Here is a 19204-nt window from a genome sequence, read left to right on the forward strand (position 1 = left end):
GAAAGCATTGGCTGAAAATGGCAGTCATTCACGGACAGGCAACAAAGAAATCACTTTATCAATATGCCATTCTCACACCTGTTGCTGTGGAGGGACGCTTTGCCTAGATTTGAAGCATCCCCCAAAAATGCTCACAACGTATTTAGTGACTGGCAGCGGTGGAAAATCCCAACAACCAAGGATATTCGGCTGTCTCAGAACAGAATATGTGTATTTGGGGTATCATCCACTGATCTTAACTTTTTTTTTCTCTTTTTGAAAGATGTCAAACTATCCACTCCAATAATAAGAAACAAATTACCACTTGGTTTATACTTACTATTGCAGTTACAGGGACTAAGAGAGGGACAAAAAGAAAAAATTTAAAATGAATAGGAGGAGGAGTGGCAGTAAAAATAGTATTTTATTCCCTTGCCCACCCAGTCTGCTTCTCCCTCTCGTTCCCACAGCAACATTACAATCAGAAAAAAAAAAAAAAAAAAAAAAAAGAAAAAAAAGGTTGGGGGTGTGGGGAGGGGAAATACAGGGTAAAAACAGTCAAATCACAATAGGAAATTTTCAAAATAGGTTATTCAGTTTAGTCATCTTCATCCCCTTCGTCTTCAGGTTCTCGTTTTCTCTTCTGTCCCCGCTCTTCATCTGAAAAGTAAAACACAACTTGAGTTATACGGGTGCTCCCACATGTTGCTGAGAAGCTGAACAAGTTCAACAAGCTTCTACTTTGGCAACTGGCTTGCTATCAAAGGAGCAGGAAGAAAAACATGAGCCTGCTTTTTATATATACATATATACATATATATTTAATCTCTAGGAAAAAATAGATTACTGCCATACCGGGCTCTTCTTCATCTTCGTCGTCATCTACCTCACCATCGTTATAGCCTTCTTCATCCTCCTGGTTTTAAAAAAAAAAAAAAAAAAGATATTTAAGAAGTTGGTTTCAGCTCAGAGCCTTTCACAATTTGGCAATATCCAACAGCATTTTACAACAGAGAGAAAAAGTCCTTGAAGCATCTTAAACAAAAAGCAAACAAGAAGGCAGACACTTCCCACACACTTATATAAGTGTAGTTGCTGGAGTTTTTTGCAGCAGCATAACTGGACTCTGGCCCATGTTTCACTGCAGAAAGCTGTAGCAGCCACTTCTAGCTTCAGCTCCTCAGCAAGTAAATGGCTTCGTACTTCAGCTGCCATGAAGCTGAAAATTTTGTTACGACGCCCTGAGCTTAGCGAAATGCGGTGATTGCAACGGGTGAGCTCAGTGGGAGCAGGCACGTGTTCTGGGGTGAGGAGAGGTGCAAGAAGCTCCAGGTTCTGAGCAGCTGCCCTTCAGCAGATATTTTAGCCCCATTCCCAGTGGTTCTGCTAAGGCTGAAGCAGAAGGTGACCAGCTCACACACAGCAGCTGAACCACGCCACGAATTCAAGCATCCCACAGAACCACGAGATACGGGTACAGGAGGAAGCTCGGTCTCGCAGCATGGGGTCAGTAATTCAGGCACCACTCTCTGTGTGTAAATCCAGCCCTCCAGAGGCCCCCACGCTAGGCCTGCAGGCATTCCTGTCAGTACTGACAGCAGCCCAGGCAGCAGAATGATTTCATGTCAGCGGTCACTAGATGGCAGCTGGCTCATAGACAGGCGCTCCTCAAAGCCACCCCCAGCGATGCTTCTCAGGTTAAAAAAGCAAGCACGTGCATCCCGTACCAAAACCCTCTGGTTTTTGATCCATTTCTTGCCCAATTATTCCCTGTTTGTGTTCGTTCCACACCCGTTATGAGCTGCATGAAATCCTTACCTCTTCTTCTCCGCTTACGTCCTCCTCTTCTCCTTCCTCCTCCTCTTCCTCATCTTCTTCGTCTTCTACTACCTGAGCGTCATCATCATACTCCTCTTCTACACAAACAAGATTAACCACTCAGACATTTAAAGGTTATTTTTTTCCCCAACATTGCCGTCTGACACAGAAGCTGCAACCAACACCAGGAGCGAACTGAGAGCATTGCTTCGAGGCGGCGCAGAATTAAAAGCAGCTCTCCAGCTGCCAGGCAGGGCTGGACAAAGTCCTGTGCCTCTTCAGTCAAGTGACAGGGCGATGTGACAGCTGTGCCCATGGTCAGAGCTGCTCCAGGGCCCTGACAAAAATCACAGCAGCCTCAGGACTGCCTCAGCTGCTCCAGTTCCCCCTGCTGATGTGCATTTTAGAGCCCGTGGGACACTTGCAGCTCTTCGTCTGCAAGCGTCCACCTGCTCCCAGCAGAGGCTGGGCACGACTTCACAAGCCAGCCATGCACTGGGAGCCCTCCCCGGGGGATGCTCCTTGCCTTTATGCTACCAGAGCAATACAGAGGGGTCACACACAATCCAACACGAGTTTGCAATCAAGAGGAAAAGTGCTTAAATGCAACTAGCCCAAGCAACAAACCAGGAACGTTTTCCATGCTGCGGGAGTGGCGTTTTGGAGCTTTTTCATGCATTTCAACACAGGCTCAGACTTGTGCTCTGAGGAAGAGAACCTGTCCCTGCTGAATTCCTGTGCTGCTGGGTGACAGCACCCCTCTGCCTGGCACCGCTGCGGCACTCGCCCCTTTCACCAGGGCTCGCATTCAGCACTCGAGGGAAAAGTGCAAGTCCAGCTATTCTGCTTTTGCTGCGCAGCTGGGTTTGAAGAGTCCAGCAAATTCCCCAAACTCAGCCTGACACCCATCCAGCCAGTACACGGCTGCCTCTGAGTGCAGCCTGCCAGGGAGGCAGAACGGCACCTACATGCAGTGGGATGCAGAGTTCACTTTCCTAGCATTAAAAAGTTCATTGCTGCCTTTCACAGAGCTTGCCCCAGGAAAACTTCAGCACTTACCCTGTCCTCTTCTCCACCCGATCCCAACCAGTTGCCTTTCTTTTCACGGATAAGCTATACCCTCCTGGTAATGCCTCGACTCCTCTGCTCCATTCCTTGACTCAACCACTTTGTCCTATGCCCACTCTGCCCTTCTCCATCAGGGTCTACACAACCACACGTGGCTTCCCTGATCGTGTGGCTCCTGGAAAACCGCAGCATCATCTCACCTTCTCTTACCCATTTCTCCCTTTCGTACCCGTCCCCTGATATTTACTGTTCCCTGAACATTTCCAGCATCTCTCTGCTTGTCTTACTCCTTCTCCTGGCCCCTTTCTCCTACCAGCCTTTCTCTCCCCATCGTTCACTAGAAATAAGACCGAGAAGCTCTCTCAAACCCTGCCCATCTCCTTTCCCCTCGTTCCCCCGGAGGACACGGAGCTATTTCTCCTTTACAGCGGTCAGGAAGGAGCTGCTGAAGGCAACACCAAGCCAGAGCTGGACACAAAACGCAGCCTGTCAGTCCTTCCACTTCCTCACACCAAGCAGCACAAGCCACATACCGTCTTCATCCTCCTCCTCGTCGTCTAGGCCCTCCACGTAGCCCTCTGCGTCAGAGTCCGGCGCTTCTTTGTCGTCCCGATCTTTCACTAGAGATAAGACTGAGAAAGTAGTTCTTTCAGGCCCTGCCCCTCTCCTTTCCCCTCGTTCCTTCAGAGGACACTGAGGTACGTCTCCTTTACACCATCAGGAGCTGCTGAGAACACCCTTCTCTTGCCAACAAGTCAGAGCTGGAAGCAAAATGCACCAGGCAGCATATCGCTCTTTTAACTTACGCACACCAAGCAGCACAAGCCACATACCATCTTCATCCTCCTCCTCGTCGTCTAGGCCCTCCACGTAGCCCTCTGCGTCAGAGTCCGGCGCTTCTTTGTCGTCCCGGTCGTAGCCATCGAGGTATGTGAGTTGCGGGAGGAGCTTGAATACGTTTTCTCTATAATCGTTCAAGTTGGTTACCTCGCAATTGAAAAGGTCTAAACTCTTCAGGTTTTCTAACTTTTTCTGCAAGGAAAGAAAAGCCTCTGAGGCCCAGCGTCGTGATAAACCTCCAAAAAACAGACAATTCAACGGAGTCAACGTGTTCGAGAGCTTCCAGGACAAAAGGGGTCGTTTCGCTCTCTGCCTCCTAAATTGGGGTGGGACAGAAATCTGCAGTGCCTGGCCACTGCTTCTGTGCTGTCTGAGTGGGAAATGTTCTAAAATTCAGCATCTTGCATGTGGGAGACTGAGGTTTGGAAAGAGGCAATGGCACAAGATCATATGAACTATGAGGGACCAAGCTAATGAACAGCAGTCCAGTGAGTTACCCCAAAGGGCAAGGCAAAATATTGGGGTCAGATACATACAGAGTGCTATTTTCAGTGGAAAAAGAAACAGCTCATAGTTTAGACACAAGATTTTTTACTAGAAGAGATTCTACAATTTTTTGATGATTTTTTCATTCTAGATGAAAAAGAGGCTTAGAATAGGGGCAAATATTTAATTTATTAATTTTTAATAAACAAATTCTAATATATTAGATATAAATATTTTTAAAATATTTAATTAATTCATTTATTTTCTGGAGGAAGTGGGCTGCATTGCCAGCTGCACTTCCAAGCACTTCCAATAAAAGCACGAGCAGAGGGGTTAAGGATTTGACTCGGGTCTTATGAACTGTCTCCCTTCTGGAGTTTAGCACGCAGAGCAATGGTGATGTCAAGAAAACAAGTCTGAAAGTGGGAGCAGTTACAATCCTCTCGCTCAGTTTAACAGCCCTACTTTCCCCTTCTGCCGGAGGAAAGGCGAGCCAAGACGAGCTCATTGAAAACTGCTCCTTGAGACACTTAGGAGCAAGTATTTGGGAAGTAGGCATGAGCTGAAACTCTTTGGTCCTAGAAAATCAAGGACACGCAAACCAAAAATTAGGAAGTAGTGCTAAGAAGCACTCCTAGAACTGACAGTTGAAGGTTTTTGGAACGCCAGCCTGATAAGCCGTACCTGTGCACTTGAAATAAGGAGAATAATGGCATTGTAAAACAATGGAGTGTGATGGCAGAGAGCAGGAGAGGTGGTGGGAAGCTGCAGAAGGAGCTGGAGGCTCAGCGACCGCTGCCCTGCTGGGACCAGCAGGCTGAGCACGGTGCTGCAGCTGGTCCTACCAACACCCACACACCCCGAGCAGAAGTGGTGCTGCTTATTTTAGGCTGAATATCTCAGGGATTGTACATCCAGTCCAAGCAGGGACCCTGGCTATGGGAGACAGACCCACAACACGAGCCAGCCGCCAAGAGCCGACTCTTGGCCATTCCCTTCCCTTGAGTTATCGTGGTGCAAAGCTGCTGCGCTTCCCAAAGGCACTGCTGGGTGAGAGCAGCCTGGGGGCTGTCCCCACTTTGCCTGGGGCCAGGACAGGTCCCCGGGGCTGCTCCTGGCAGAGGGCTGGCCGCTAGAGGGAAGCAGCAGCTCGTGGTCCCCACCGGGACACCGCACCCTCGGACGGGTGTCAGCCCCATGGGACGGGTGTCAGCCCATAAGATAAGCACCAGGGCTGGATACATTCAGTTGCAAGCTCATTTGGCGTTTCAAAACCCAAAATATCATCCCCACCAAGCCATCACATCGCCCCTTCTCATCAAAAAATTAAGTTTTTATTTCGCCCCGCGCCGCACCGACTTACCAGAGGTTCTATTGTACCGAGATCTTTTATTTTGTTGCCACTTAGATTTAGATGCGTGAGGTTTGGACACTTTTCTGCCAACACTTCCAGTCCTCCTGAGATTCTGTTGTCACTTAGCTCGAGCTGAAAGGCACGTAAACATCTTGAGTTTTTAGTGCAAGCATGCATCACAAAGCAGGTTGGTCAGTCATTAATTAAGTCAGGCAAACGACTAATTTACATGCAGCATATCGCAAAGAGGGAGAGACAGGGCACTTTATTTACCTTCTTAAGTTTGTTTAACTTTGGTAAGTTTGCAACTGAGGTTAAGCCTACGTTGATTGTACTTAAGAATTCCAGCTCTTCGAACTCATCTGTAAGGCCTTCGATTTTGCCTTCGTATGACCTGCAGTTGTCAAGAACGAGTTCTTTAACCTGGAAAAAAAGAGAAACGCAAAAAGAGGTGAATAAAGGGAATAAAGATTTCACTCCCAAGCAAAGGACGACACAGCTCAGGCAGAAATGAAAGGTATTCCATCAAGCTGGCAAGTATGCAAAAGGTTATCTCCCGGGTCCGAGCCCTCACTTTGCCAGCATGCCAGGTGAGCAGCGTTTCAAGAGCGTGGTTGTCGGGCTTTGCTTCAACCACTCACCTCTGTATTGTTCTATAAATGGTGGAACCAAGTCAGAAATATTAATCCTGGCTTGAGTTATTTGGTTGTAAGGAGTAGGTCTGTCTTTGGTAAATGCGAGCAAAACGCACTCTTAAAAAAAATAGGAAAATGGGATTTTTAAACTAACCTATTGCTCCTGCTCTATGCAAGGACTCTTCAGGCTTTTCAGGCATGCTGAGACCAGTGGCTGCTCAGGCAGCCCCAAAACCCAAAGGTGGGCATGGGCAAACCTAACCCAGACCCCCAGAGTCTGCCCCAGCCCCTCTTGTTAGGGCTGCCCCGCTGCACTTTAGGGGAAGACGAGCTTCAAGGAGGTGGCTGCTTTGATGGGAAATGACAAGGTGTGATCCACACGATGCTGGCAGGGGAAGTTTAGCCAGTGTAGCTGCTGCTGGAGGAGCATTGCCCCCCTTTTCTTATCTCCCCTGCCCCATTGCAGCCAGGAGGTTCAGCGGGAGGGGTGAGATAATGTCCTGTGGGGCCTGAGCAGCACAAGACCTGCCCGTTACAGGCAGGTTTTTTTATTTTTTTTTTTAAGAAAAAATAACATCACTGCCCTTTTTTGCAGGTGCTATCTTTAACGGCCACAAAGCAACAAAAAGAAGCTGAGGGAGCCCCACCCCGAGCAGAACTGTGGGTTTCACCCCGGGGCTGGGGCAGCCCCGCAGGGCTCGAGGCCACGAGCAGCAAAGGCTGAATGATTTTTTTTGGGGGGCTCTCTGGAAGCTCTGCCCCGAGCACTGTGACTCCACAGGAAGGCCTCACCCCCGGGAGGATATCCAGATGTTTTTCGACCAATTAATGATCTCTGGGGGTTACTTTCGGCCCGGCACACAAATAAATACCCAGAGCCACAGGCAGCCGGAGCAGCCCCGAGCACCGGGCTTTGCTCAGAGGCCTGGAAGAGGAAGAGGATGCTGCTGCTTGCACAGAGGATGGGATAAAAGGAAGTTTGCAAAAAGGGCATACGTAAAAACATGAAGCAACTCCTCAGTTTGCACCAAGGACAGTTAATATGCAAATATTTAATTTTCTTAATATATTTTTTTTTGTTGTTATTGTAATGCTGCTGCACGGAGAAGAATCCTGTGTGGTGTCACAGCTCCCAATAACATCCCGAGGTTTCTAATTAAATCCCAAGCGCTGAAGTCAATAGGGAAGTCAGCCCAAAGCAACACGAGAGCACAAGTGATTCATTGAGAGTAGGAGGATCGGAGATAGACAGGAAATACGTTTTCCAAGAGTCTACAATTTTCCTAGAAGAATTATGATAGGGAATGGCTACACAAAAGTCTCCCAGAAGAGTTTGAGAGGCTGGTTAGAAGAAACCAAGGAACGAGTCAGATGCTCCAGGTCCCACATACATCTATTGCACTGAAAGGCAAAGCAAACCGAAGGAAAATTGGAATTTGGATGGCAGGAAAGGTGCTTTGAAGGCAATCATGCCTATCTCCCTGCTCTAACAGCATTTAAGTATCAGGGTCCTCCAGCAAGATCAGCTCGGGGGCAGACACACTCAGCTGTCTCAAACATCTGCTTCACACACACCCCGAGCTCCCGCCAAACAAAAAAAAGGAAAAAAAATTTAAAAATGAAATAAAAGAAGCCCCACCCCGAAGCCAAGCCTCCCAGCAGCACATCTGTGCCTATCTGCCCCCGTCCTCCCCCCGTTATCTGCGGGGGCAGCGCGGGGCCAGCGCCCACCTCCCGGGGGGGCTCGGGGAGCGGCTCCCTCCATCTCCACGGACCCGTGGAAGGGAATTTGTGAGAGCACGGTGGAAGAAAAGCCAACTGCCTTCTGCTTTTAGGTTTCTCCTCTTAGAAACGACACTCCTCTCCGCAGTTTCTCCTGGCTCCACTGCGACGTGCGCTCCCCGTGCCATTGCAGCCAGTTCTCCCTGCACTGACAACTGCCACCAGCTCAGATATTTTTTCTAAGTATTAGATACCTTCAGCAACTTGCCCACGTCTCCTTAGGACTCGTTATTTGGTGACTGATGAGTATTTGGTGATTAACAGGAGCCTGTCAGGCAGTGATGTCCCATCGGTGAGCAGGCACGGCTCTTGGAGGCCCCACGGGTTATCAGTGGGACACTTTTCCAGCTTGCTGGCTGCCAGGCAGGTCTGCCCCCCAAATTTTTCCCCCTTCTGAGGATGCTGGGCCTTATCTAGGTACTCCCCAGGACAGCCTTGACAGAGGAACAAGCATGGATGTGACTGGGAGTGGAGGGAGGAGAAGCCAAAAGTGACCTTCGTGGGGCCACATTCCATCCGAAACAGCTCACCACCACGGAAGTGTGACACAGGGACTGCGAGCCTATTCCTCCTTGTATTCGGAAATCTGCATAATTTTAAGGAAAATCCCAGCCCTTGAATCACTCTCTGAACATCCACTGAACTTTGCATGCACACCCCGCTGAGGCGCAGTACGGCTGTGACTTCTGGACGTGTCTTCCCTCATATTCTGCCACCAAACCCCAGAATATGCCTCTGCCTGACGCAAGCCAGCGCTTTTTCTGAGTCTTCTTACAAACTGGAGCAAGATGAGAGGTCCTCAACGTGGCTGTGTCCTGCTGCAGCCTCTGCATTGCGGGGTTTGGGTGCCAACCTCATGGGGAGAGGCAGGAGCTGGGGTCCCGATCCAACGCACGTGGCCAGCCCCACCACTATCTGTGCCACAACACGTAAGCTACTTGAAGCTCTAAGGGGAGTGGGCACTAATTTAGGAGCAAGAGAGACCATACAGCCTGTGTTCATCTTTCCTCTGTCCTCTCCAAAACTGCTAGATAGCGGGAAAGAGCAGAAGAGCACCACGCCACAGGTAGCCAGCCACTGCAAACGACACTGCCACACTCACCTCAGCAGCCACCAGGGCACCCGTGGGTGTCAAGCAGGAAACCTAACGCAGGTGCAGCTGTGTCCTGCCGTAAAAGCTGTGTTTTCAGCAGCACTGGTGGAAAATGAGGCTCTGTCACTGCCCCGGGCAGGGACACCCTGCATCGTCCAGCCGGCAGCGCTGCCTCGGCCTCGCCGCCCTCGCAGGTGCTTCCTGGACGTCTGCGCCTTTCTGCTGGAGTTTTGCTTTGTGGTTTGCTGGTATCGGGCCTTAGCACTCAGCAGCCACATGAATGTACATGAAGGGATTGCAGTTTCTTCAGCAAAGCCTTCAGATGGCGAGCTTCGGGCTGCTTGTCCCGCGGTCATCCCGGGTGCTGTTTCTGGTGGTCTCAGATGCCTTCAGATCGTGGTATCGGGCTGCTGGTAACGTGTTGTGCTGCCAGCTGCGGGCTGCAGCATCCCTGTACCTCTCCAGGACTTCCCATCACACCATCTTGCTGCCTGCTCGATAGCCAGGGGCTGTGTCCCAGCACGGGTACCAACCACACACCGGGTACCCTTACCACAGCCCTGCTGCGTACTGCGAGGCTGCAGCCAATTCCTGGGGCAAGCACAGGCAGCCACGTGGAAACAGCTGCTGGATTTCATGGGAGCCTCAGCAAGGAGATCACAGCTCGCTGCACGTGTAGGTACGGGGAACAATATGGGGCAGACCCTCCTTGCCCTGCCTCCCTCCTCCTCGCTCCGCTGAGATCCCAACACACACGAGCAGCAGAATTCATTTACACACGGACAGCCACCACGCAGCACAAGTCATCGCCTTAACCTTTAGTCTACACATTCCCACAGCAGCACGTAAACCAGATGAGTCTCTGCTGCAGAAAGCCTGCAGCCCACGGGCCGGGAGATCCAGGGAAGGGGGACTCGGGTCCCGAAGCCAGGTCCGCGGCTGGAGGCTTCGCAGCGTGATGGAAGGACACGGCTGTGAAGACAGCTTTGCAAAGATAAAAGGTGAATTTCCAAGTACCGTTCTGCTGGCTTTTCAAGCAGGAACAGCAAAGGCTGAAACATCTCGTTTCCAGCACAGTGGGTCGGATGCTTTTGAAGCGCACGCTGTATATGGTACCTCAAGGATAGGGATATCCCACTATGCGGCATTTTAACCCAAAAACAGGTAAAGAAGAGGGCGTTAACTCCATCTTGCACTGCTTCCAACCAAATGAGACAGGGAACACGGAGGGAAGTCCTTCGTTCCTCTCAACCCAATGGAAACTTCATCTGGAGGAGGGCAGAGCTGTGGGAAGCAGGGACGCCTGCTGTGCCAAGTGGAAGCCAAATCCAAAGGACTTCTGAAAGCAGAGCTTTGTTTTCTCCCGGTTGTACAAACGTTTCTTCAAGACACTTGGGTTTCTGTCTTTGGGGTTGTTTTTTTTTTTGTCTCAGAATTGTGCATAGTGTGCGCAAAACCTTGCATCGCTCCACGGTAAAGACCGAGCACGACCTTTGCTGCTGTTGCAGCCAGCGTGCCAAAAATTGGGCTCCTCCTGTGCGTACGCTGTGTTCTGGATCTGCTCTCACGCAGAGCTGGGGATCCTTGAGCAGAAACGGATCTCCTTAGGTTTCTATTCCACCCGGTTTGTGCCTCAAGGTTCCAGAGAAGCCAACCATCCATGGTCACGATGTTCCTGTTGGCTGGGGGCAGAATGGCTTTGACAAGGCTCAGGACACTGCCCAAGCCTTGCAAGGAGCCCATCGTTCACGCGGAGCTGCCCAGGATGCTTACCATGCTCAACTTTTACAAGCTTCTCCCAAAGTTACTTCTGGAAGGAGTTAAATGTTGCAAAAAAATCTCATTTCAGGTACCACCTGCAATGTGATCAGGCCAAAAATGCTTGAACAAAGCATCTTATTTAGTACCTTGTGCCAATGAAGCAGCTCTGAAGGCTCAAAGACACGATAACTTCTGCTCTAAGATGGTCACCAAAACGTAACCAACCTAAAGACCCGATTTTATTTTTTTTTTAAATGAAGACAGCATGTAAACAGGCCCTTTGCCAGCTGCATGGAGGACAGATCCTCAGCCACCCGAGAGCACCCCGTGGTACCCCACACAGCTCATCTCCTGCTGGAACACGGCGAGAGATGGAGGAAGGTGGAACCACCTCTAACCCAACGTGGGGTTCAACGCCGACGAAGAGGCACCCAAATTGCTGCTCGGCCTCCCCAGGCTGGCTGCGTGCCCCCCCTTGCCCCTGGCGTGCTGCCCGTGTGCAGGGAGGGAGGTTAGCAGGTGGCAGGGCACCCGCTGCCTCCTGGCGTCCTGCCACCGGGATTCCCCATCGGCAGCTCGGGATCGCCCGGCGGAGACGCTCGGGGTGAGGACTGAGCCACACGGAGAGGATTTTCTAGCTTGAATTTGGCAGGGAAGGGAAAATTCAACAGTGTTGGGGTCCTCTGACCCGCCTGCCAACATACACGTGGCAGAATGAAACTCAGGGGCACCTGCTACAGGTTACAGAAGCAAAGGTGGTATGTTATTTATTTTTTATTTAATTTTTTTTTTCTTTCCTTTTACCAAACCAATGTTTTACCTTGGATTTTGGTATGTCCCCGCAAGGTTTTTATTTATCACATCTCAGCTGCTCATAATAATTTTACTTACTTGCAGCACATCTTAACCTCTGAAAGCCAGTTAGCCAGCTACCAGGTACCCTGCACAGGCTCTGGGCAATCTGCAAATCCTGGGGCAGGGAGAAATGTTGCTCAAAGTACGGCCACAAAACACCAACTATCCCCCTTTCGGTACCACACGATTCACTGATGCTGAGCAGAGCAGTTTCCACTGCAGCCTGGTCCAATGCAACCCCTCCACGTCCAGTTATTTTGCCTATTTTGTGTGAGATCACGTGAATTTACCATCGGGCTTCAAAATTCATCTAGGGTTTCTCCAAATGATGCAACCCCCAAACTTTTCTATTGGAATTCCTCTTCCACATCTTTCCCAGAAATTCCCTCAGATTTTAGAACAATAAAAAAAAGGAACTTCCACTATCACGCCAACACGGTTTAGATAACTGGCGTTTTTCAACGGCAGCATCAATATGCACGGGCGTTTTTCCACTGGAAGCAGCAGCGTGCATTGACAATCACATGATGAAGAAACTCTGAACGTTTTTTTTGATTACAGTTCTGCAGTTTTCCACCCTTCCCCTTCCAGCATTAAGCCCCGCTGGCAAGGGGTACACCAGCCCCAACACCAGAAGGAGCATGAGGCCAGCAACACGGCACCACGCTCGGGACGTGGGAGGATGCAACCAAGGAACAAGAAGAAAAAAATTGCCCAGGGACCATATGGGCACCTCCGTGGGCATCTGGCCCAGCCCTGGCTCTAGCAGGTTGTACAAAAGCACAACAAAAGCAGTTTAAAGCCACCTTTTAAACTCCTCCTAAGCTGAAGGATCCATGCTAGGGATCCCCACCTGAAAGTTGGGCTTTGTTGATGCCTGCTGCCACGAGGCTGGGTGCAGGACAACCTCCTCCTGGCCCCTGCCTCACCTCTGCCCCAGCAAAAGGGATGGAGCAGGGGAAAAGCGATGGGGAAACACGTGCCTTTTCTTTTCGATGTCTTTGTAGCTGAAGCTACTCGCACAGCTCAGAAAAATCTGGCTGAATAGCAATGAATTTACTTTTTCTACCCTCTAACGTTTTATATGCCATAGCCATAAGCTCTGAGAGCAGCTAACACAGCTCCAAGCAGCCCCATGCCCCTTCGCTCTGCTCCTGCCAGAAACCTCCTGCTCCAAATAAAACAGAGAAGCAGCAGAAGGGTTAAAAGTCATCACGGCTCTGAATGCACCTTGCACTCGTATCCAATTATGAAGCCTTTCCAGCACTACAAAACTTGCAGAGCAGATAACCTACTGCTGCCTTCCTCAAGGAACAGCCCCCCCAGCCAAGAAACCCCATGAGTCACATAAACACACTTCCACACATTTACAAGGGTCACTGTGGCCATATGCATGAGCAGCTCACTAATTAATAAATCAGGGACAGACTTTGGGGACACAGAAAGCTGTTCCATTCAAAAAAGTCACTAGTTTCCATTTGGGTTTCTACTGCTGGCGGCAAAACTCTGAAAAGACCCCAAATATTTATTTAGACAGAGGCTGTTTCAGATATGTTAAGTGATTAAATCGCTCCACCTCTACATTCAAAGCTTTTTAAATTTCACACTGATGCTGGTTGCTTCTCCTTTCCCAACTCCAGGGGCTCTGCCCGTGGCTGGGACAGCGTGCTCCACGCTGCCCTCGGATGATGCAGGGACACGCGTCAAGGAGCGCTGGGTTAAATTAACACCGGCTTCAGGAGCAGGCTCTGGAGATGTCAGCTGCTACACAACACCTTAGCAAATCACGCCAGCAAAAGATAAGCTTTTCCGAGCTCTTTTATGGCTTTGGAGGGAAAGCCATTCATTCGAGCACCCGCTCCTATTTTGCAGGTCCAGCTTTTCTCAGGCTTCCCCAGCTCAGCAATTCCCGTACCTGTAAGGTGGGAGGACGTGGGGGAGGAAGGAGTAATCCATGGAAAGCATGAAGTGGGAAGAACTGCTCGACATCAGCCTTCTGGGCCGTAAGCATTTAAGAAAACCACGAATAATTATTCCGCCATTTAAATGGACAATTAAAGAGGCATCACTGGCATAGATAATATGGTCTTTTAAATAGAGAAAATAAGATAAAGTCCTCAATCCCTGCATGCAAGTGATGTTACTTTAAAACTCTGAGAAGTTCTGGGTGTATGTTTAGAGGAAGGTATATCCTATCCACTGATACATAACACACAAATCCTCCTGCAAGGATAGTTACACATAACTCAGCCACATCGCCTATACCATAGGTTTGGACCAAGCAGCTTTTTTCCCCCCTCACTTCAACCTTGTTTCTTCAGAAAACGCACTCCCTGATGGTTTACAGTACAATTACACCACTTAAAATCCAGCTATTTCTCTTCTTAATCAACTTTTATTAAGCCAGTTCCAAAATAAATAAAATTTAAAAAAAGTTCTGGATACAAAAGTATTTGTATGGCTCAATAGTGTGACTGCCCTTTAGATATTGCTGATATTAGATAAAAGCTACCTCTCTGTTATATTTACACCCTGCTGTCAGCTACCTGAGTGGTGAAGTGATTGAAGTCTGCACAAATCCACGATAACCTGCACGTGCTGATCCCGTGGCACCCTAAACACCACCACAACAACCCTCTTGTCCCTCTTGGTGTCACACCTGGAGTAGATCCCCTTTCCATCCGTAGGTGGTTCAGCTGGGGGAGGAGTAAGAAAGCGTGTATCTGTGCCCGTTTACAACACCCAAGCTTCTTTAAAATGCAGGTCTTTAAAGGGATGCCTATCACTTTAAACTCTTTACTGTTATTATGAGCATCACACCAAGGAACTAGCTAGGGGAAAGAGCTTTTTATTTATATTCTTCGTATGAGAGCACACTTTGCATAGATGCTTGCACTGTATTTCCCTTCAGTGTTAAAACCGACAGAAAACCAGCGAGAAATCAGAATTCAAATAAGCTTTAAAGCGCAACAAAGAGTTGGAAGAACTGTAAGAAATACCCAGTGCTGCAGTCAGTATTTTATCACTGTCACAATTTTGAGCTGATAAAGCTCCTTTCAAAAGCAGCATTCAGTCCTCAGACTAAATGACCCGGCATGGTAGCTCTAAGCCACCGGAGTTTTGTGCAGTATTTCAAAAACGTACCTCTGTGTCCCGCAGCCAGGGAGTCCCCCTCAGCACTGACCTTGTTTTACTGCCTCTGCATGGTACAGGTCGAGCTACGTGCACCAGGAATGAACGGGAACACCCTCGAGTGTGCCCAGGTGAGCATCTGCTCTGTGGAAAGCAGTGGTTATTCCACTACTGGCTGATGGTTTGGAGGAAACCCACGTGAAATAGCTGTATCTGGCCAATTTCTGGCAGGCAGTTATGTGTAACAGGAGACTACAGCGATACCATCAGCAAAGTGCCAAATTTATTGGTAAGTGCACTACCCTAAGTGACCACGTCGTGTAATGGGTTAAAAAAGTTGAAGTAGCTGGGCTGAGAGTAGATGTGAAAGCTCAGCCGTGGCTGTGCAGCACGAATTTCATGCACCCAAACCAGGGATGTCTCACCAAGACACACAGACACAACCACAACCAGATTTCTGATGCTATGGCACCCCAGACCTCTCACCAACAGTGAACTCATCTAAAAACAAAGCGAGGAAAAAAAACACAACACAGCAAAAAAGGAGTCTGAGGAAGAAATAGCTACTATATAATCCACTTTGAGACACTTATATTACATTTTATTAGCTAACATGTAACCTTACAGGGCTGTATGATTTAACAGGTGAAGTATTACATAGTATTCTACACCAGGACTGTAGGAGATAACCCATGGCATAAAATAGTCTGGTAAGATCAGAAAGAACCCCAACACCTTATCAACATCCTCTTACCTAGCCTTGATTTACAAAAAGTTCTGATCCTGCAAGCTCTGATAATGGATTAAATAGGCAAGAATTGAGCACGTATAGGGCAGAAGCTCCAATAGAAGTAAATAAATGTATACTTGTGCAGTTATTTTCACAGAGATTAATCTATGTTACAGTTAAAACTTTGAGGAGGATGATCTTTCACAGATCACACAAGAAACACTGTGTTTATCAAAGCAAAGACTAACACCAGCGACTGACAGAACCGTCCTGTTCATGCCCAAAGACTTACAGAAATCCGTAAATAAACGACACCTGGCTCTAGACCTGCTTCTAAACTCAGTTTCAAACGTCTCACCTAAAGCAGGAGGTGGATTCAGATGACTTATTTTAACAGGGACTTTAGAAAGGCAGAGTTCAGCCTGCACCCCTAGCTGTCCGCAGCACAGCCGCACGTGCACGGTCTGGGATCGAGGCTTCCACAGAACCGACCGTAAACACAGCGGCGGTCCCAAACAGCACCAAACCTGAAGGGATTTACTCCTCTAATGGACCTGACGGGCCAACGGAGCTTGGGAGGGCTGCTGCGGACAGCTCGGTGACAGAACTAAAGGCTGACGGGTTAAGAAGTAAAAATAAAAGCCAGGTTAATCAAGCGCTGTTTTACAGCCCACTGGAGGACGTTCCTCAGCTGCAGGGGAACAGAGAAACACCACCAAACAGGGGCTCTCTCTGTGTAAGTCCGAGCAGAGCACGAAGTGAACAAAACCCAGATGTGTGTTTGGGAAGGGGGGAGGCACTGTCCAGAAAGCGTTGAAAGGATTAAAAGCCTTTGGGCGGCGGGGGCTGCTTAAAATGGTGAACAAGCCTCCGGCATTGCATGCGTGAGGCAAAAAGTAAAAAAATAAAAATAAATAAAAAGAGACAAAAAATGCCTTAAAAGATGTAAAAATATATTAAAAGGGTTTAAAAAAAAAAAAAAAAAAAAAGGCAAAGCGGAGACCTACCTTCCCGCCGGGCCCTGCCCAGAAGAAGGCGTTTTCCCGGCTCACGGCCGCAGCGCCCCCCCCACCCCGGGCAGCCCCCTAGGAGCCCGGTTGGGGCAAAAAAACAACGAAAAAGGGTTTGGGCAAGGCGGCGGGGAGGCGATTTTCCACCCCGGGGGCGGTGGGGGGGGGCTCGTTGTCAGAGCCCGGCGACAGCGGCGACAAAATGGCAGCGCGGCGGCCGCCCGTCATGTCGGAGCCGCCGCCCGGCCGCCCCCCGCCGCCCCCCGGGCGCTGAAGGGGAGAAGCCCGGCCCCGCTCCGCCGCCGCCCGGCCCGGCCTCGCTGCCTCCTTCTTCTTCTTCTTCTTCTTCTTCCTCCTCCTCCTCCTCAGCGGTTCGGGAGGGGAGGACACAACATGGCGCCGCGTCCTACTTGCGCTGCGCCGTGGCGCTGCCGATGCCAGGAGCGGCTGAGCCCCGCTAAGGGAGGGGGGCTCCGGGGGGCGAGCTCCCGGTCCCGGCCCGCTTGAGGAGGCGGAGGGGAGGCGGCTCCCCCCCGGGGGACCCCCCAACAATGAGCCCCGAGGGCCGGGCAGGGCCGCGCCTCGCCGGGGCCGGCGGCGTGTGCCGCTACGGCGGGCGGGCGGGCGCCCTCCTCCTTCCTCCTCTTTCCTCCTCCTCCTCCTCCTGCTGCTGCCGCCGCCGCCGCCGCTCGCCCAGGACTTTTTTTTTTTTTTTTTTAAAGTTTAAAGAGCAGGTTACATAAAATCTGCCCGCCTTTGTCCCCCCTCCCCATCAGACGTCGCGCTGGCCACCGAAAAGCCGCGGGGCCGCGTTCCAGCCGCCTGCCTCCGCCCTCCCCCGGGCGCCTCCCGGAGAGGTACGTTCCCCTCCCCGGCCCCAGAGCCCCGCTTCCAGCCCGGTCCCGCTCCGGGGCACCCCCGCGACCCCTTTCTCCAGCTTCCCCACAACGTGTGGGACCCCCCCCCCGCCCCTCCGGGACACCGAGGGGCCGGGGCAGCCCCCGCCGCCCTCAACACCGCCCCCCCCGGGGTTAAGGAACGGGGGCTGGGGGTGCCGGGACCCCCGCTCGGGGCCGCGGGTTCGAGCCCCGCCGCCGCCGCCGCCCGCCCGTCGGAGCGGGGCCCGACCGCATCTGGGCACCCCCCCCCCCCCTCCAAACAGCCCCGTTCCCGGACTATTTTCGTGTCCTGCCAAAGTTTCTCGCCGCCGTTTATTTTCGGGGAAGGCGCCGAACAACAAGCCCCTGAAGCTTGTTTTTTTTTTTTTTTTTTTTCCTCCCCGAGAGGAGGGGGAAAAAAAAATTTTTTAAAATTAAAAAAATAAAAATAAAAAGAGGGGGCAAAATGGGGAAAGGAGGAGGAAAGGGAAAAAATTTTAAAAAAGGGGGGGAAATAAAAAAAGGAAAACACGCACACACACACATCCAGCCTTTTTGTGCGTGTGTGTGTGTGTGTGTGTGTGTGCGGGGATGGAGGGGGTGGAGAGTGCATTTATTTCTTGCAATATTTTGTATTCCACGCTCACACTACGGGCAGCGATACCAGACCTCTAAAAACGCTAAGTTATTTGCTTAAAATTCTTTTCCTTTTTATCTTCTCAGCATCTGGAGAGAGGGAGAGAGAGAGAAAGGGCGCGTTCATGAGGACTACAAAGTTACAAATATGGCTCCCCAGTCTCTCCTGCCTGATCACTGCACAGAAACGAAGACGCACTTTAAACTCAAAACCATTCGCAACTCACTCGCAGCCCCTGCCTGCTCTCCCTGCCCAGCACCCAGTCCAAATATTTGCGAACTAAACACGCCGGAGAGGAGCACCAACTTATTTTTATTTCATGCACCGCCGGCCCCCTTCAATGCGTCTCACGCCGGCGGGGCCGGGAGCAGCCCCCGTGGGTCCCCGGGGGTCCCCCCCCCGGCCCCATAGGGCACAAAGCGGGCGCCCCCCGCGCCCCCCGAGCCTGGCACCGGGCACGGCCACGCACAGGTAGGCACCTCAAGGGCAGCAGCGAGCAGCAGCAGCGGCCCTGCCGCCTCCCCCGCCGCCCCCTCCCCAACCTCGCCGCACGTTTTCGACACGTTTTAACCCAAAAAAAAAAAAAAAAAAAAAATCAGCGTTAAATAAAATACCGGTTGGTTTTTTTTTTTTTTTTTTTTTTTTAAAAAAAGGGAAGGGGGGAAGGGAGACGGACACACATTGCTTACATCTGAGGGCGTCCTGTTCCGCAGCTCTAAGTGGATCCTTTTCTTCATGTCCATGGCCGCGGCTGCTGGCGGGAGGCGCTCGGCTGTGCCCGGCTCCGCTGGCGTGGCGCTGCCCCCGCTGCAGACCCCCCCCCCCCGAGGCCGGTACCGGGAGGACTCGGCGGGCTCCAGCAGCTCCGCTCGGAACCCCGAGCCCAGCGCCGCGGCGAACACTAACCTGATAACTGCGGAGGCGGGCGCTCCCGGGGGCTCCGGCTTGAGCGACGCCTCCCTCCTCCAATCGCCGCCGGGCTCCGCCGGCTCCCAACCAATCGGAGGAGACGAGGGGAGGTGGGAGCCAATAGGAGAGCGGCGCAGCCGGCCAGGGGGACAGCCCGGCTGGGAGCGGAGCCTCATTCCGCGCTGGGGGCTGATGGGGAAGGAGCGGCGGCGGCGGCGGCTCGGCGGCGGCGGGCAC

The 19204-nt window shown here is 51.1% G+C and overlaps 1 protein-coding gene across 2 annotated transcripts; it reads right to left on the reverse strand.

Moving 5' to 3' along the window:
• Positions 1-503: 503 nt before the first annotated feature.
• ANP32A (acidic nuclear phosphoprotein 32 family member A) lies at positions 504-18949 on the reverse strand. Of its 2 annotated transcripts, none has more exons than XM_032195066.1 (8): positions 18748-18949; positions 5819-5968; positions 5555-5677; positions 3742-3897; positions 3399-3441; positions 1798-1895; positions 835-895; positions 504-639 (listed from the first exon to the last, which is right to left on the reverse strand). In XM_032195066.1, the coding sequence occupies exons 1-8, from the start codon at positions 18799-18801 to the stop codon at positions 578-580; spliced, it is 747 nt and encodes a 248-aa protein (XP_032050957.1). In that variant the 5' UTR covers positions 18802-18949; the 3' UTR covers positions 504-577. The 2 variants fall into 2 exon arrangements, with proteins under 2 accessions (XP_032050957.1, XP_032050956.1); XM_032195065.1 differs by having other exon boundaries at positions 3399-3497; positions 3699-3897; positions 18748-18947.
• Between the last annotated feature and the right edge of the window lie 255 nt (positions 18950-19204).

Source organism: Aythya fuligula, chromosome 11 (genome assembly GCF_009819795.1).
Source record: "Aythya fuligula isolate bAytFul2 chromosome 11, bAytFul2.pri, whole genome shotgun sequence".
Taxonomy (NCBI): domain Eukaryota; kingdom Metazoa; phylum Chordata; class Aves; order Anseriformes; family Anatidae; genus Aythya; species Aythya fuligula.

What these genes read in the sequence shown, in the direction of transcription:
- ANP32A (XM_032195065.1), bottom strand. Translation starts at nt 18,801, where the DNA reads ATGGACATGAAGAAAAGGATCCACTTAGAGCTGCGGAACAGGACGCCC. An exon ending in TCGGTACAATAGAACCTCTG is followed by an intron (nt 3,898 to 5,554) that starts GTAAGTCGGTGC and finishes CTTTCCTTGCAG; the next exon opens with AAAAAGTTAGAAAACCTGAA. An exon ending in CGAGGAGGAGGATGAAGATG is followed by an intron (nt 3,498 to 3,698) that starts GTATGTGGCTTG and finishes CTACTTTCTCAG; the next exon opens with TCTTATCTCTAGTGAAAGAT.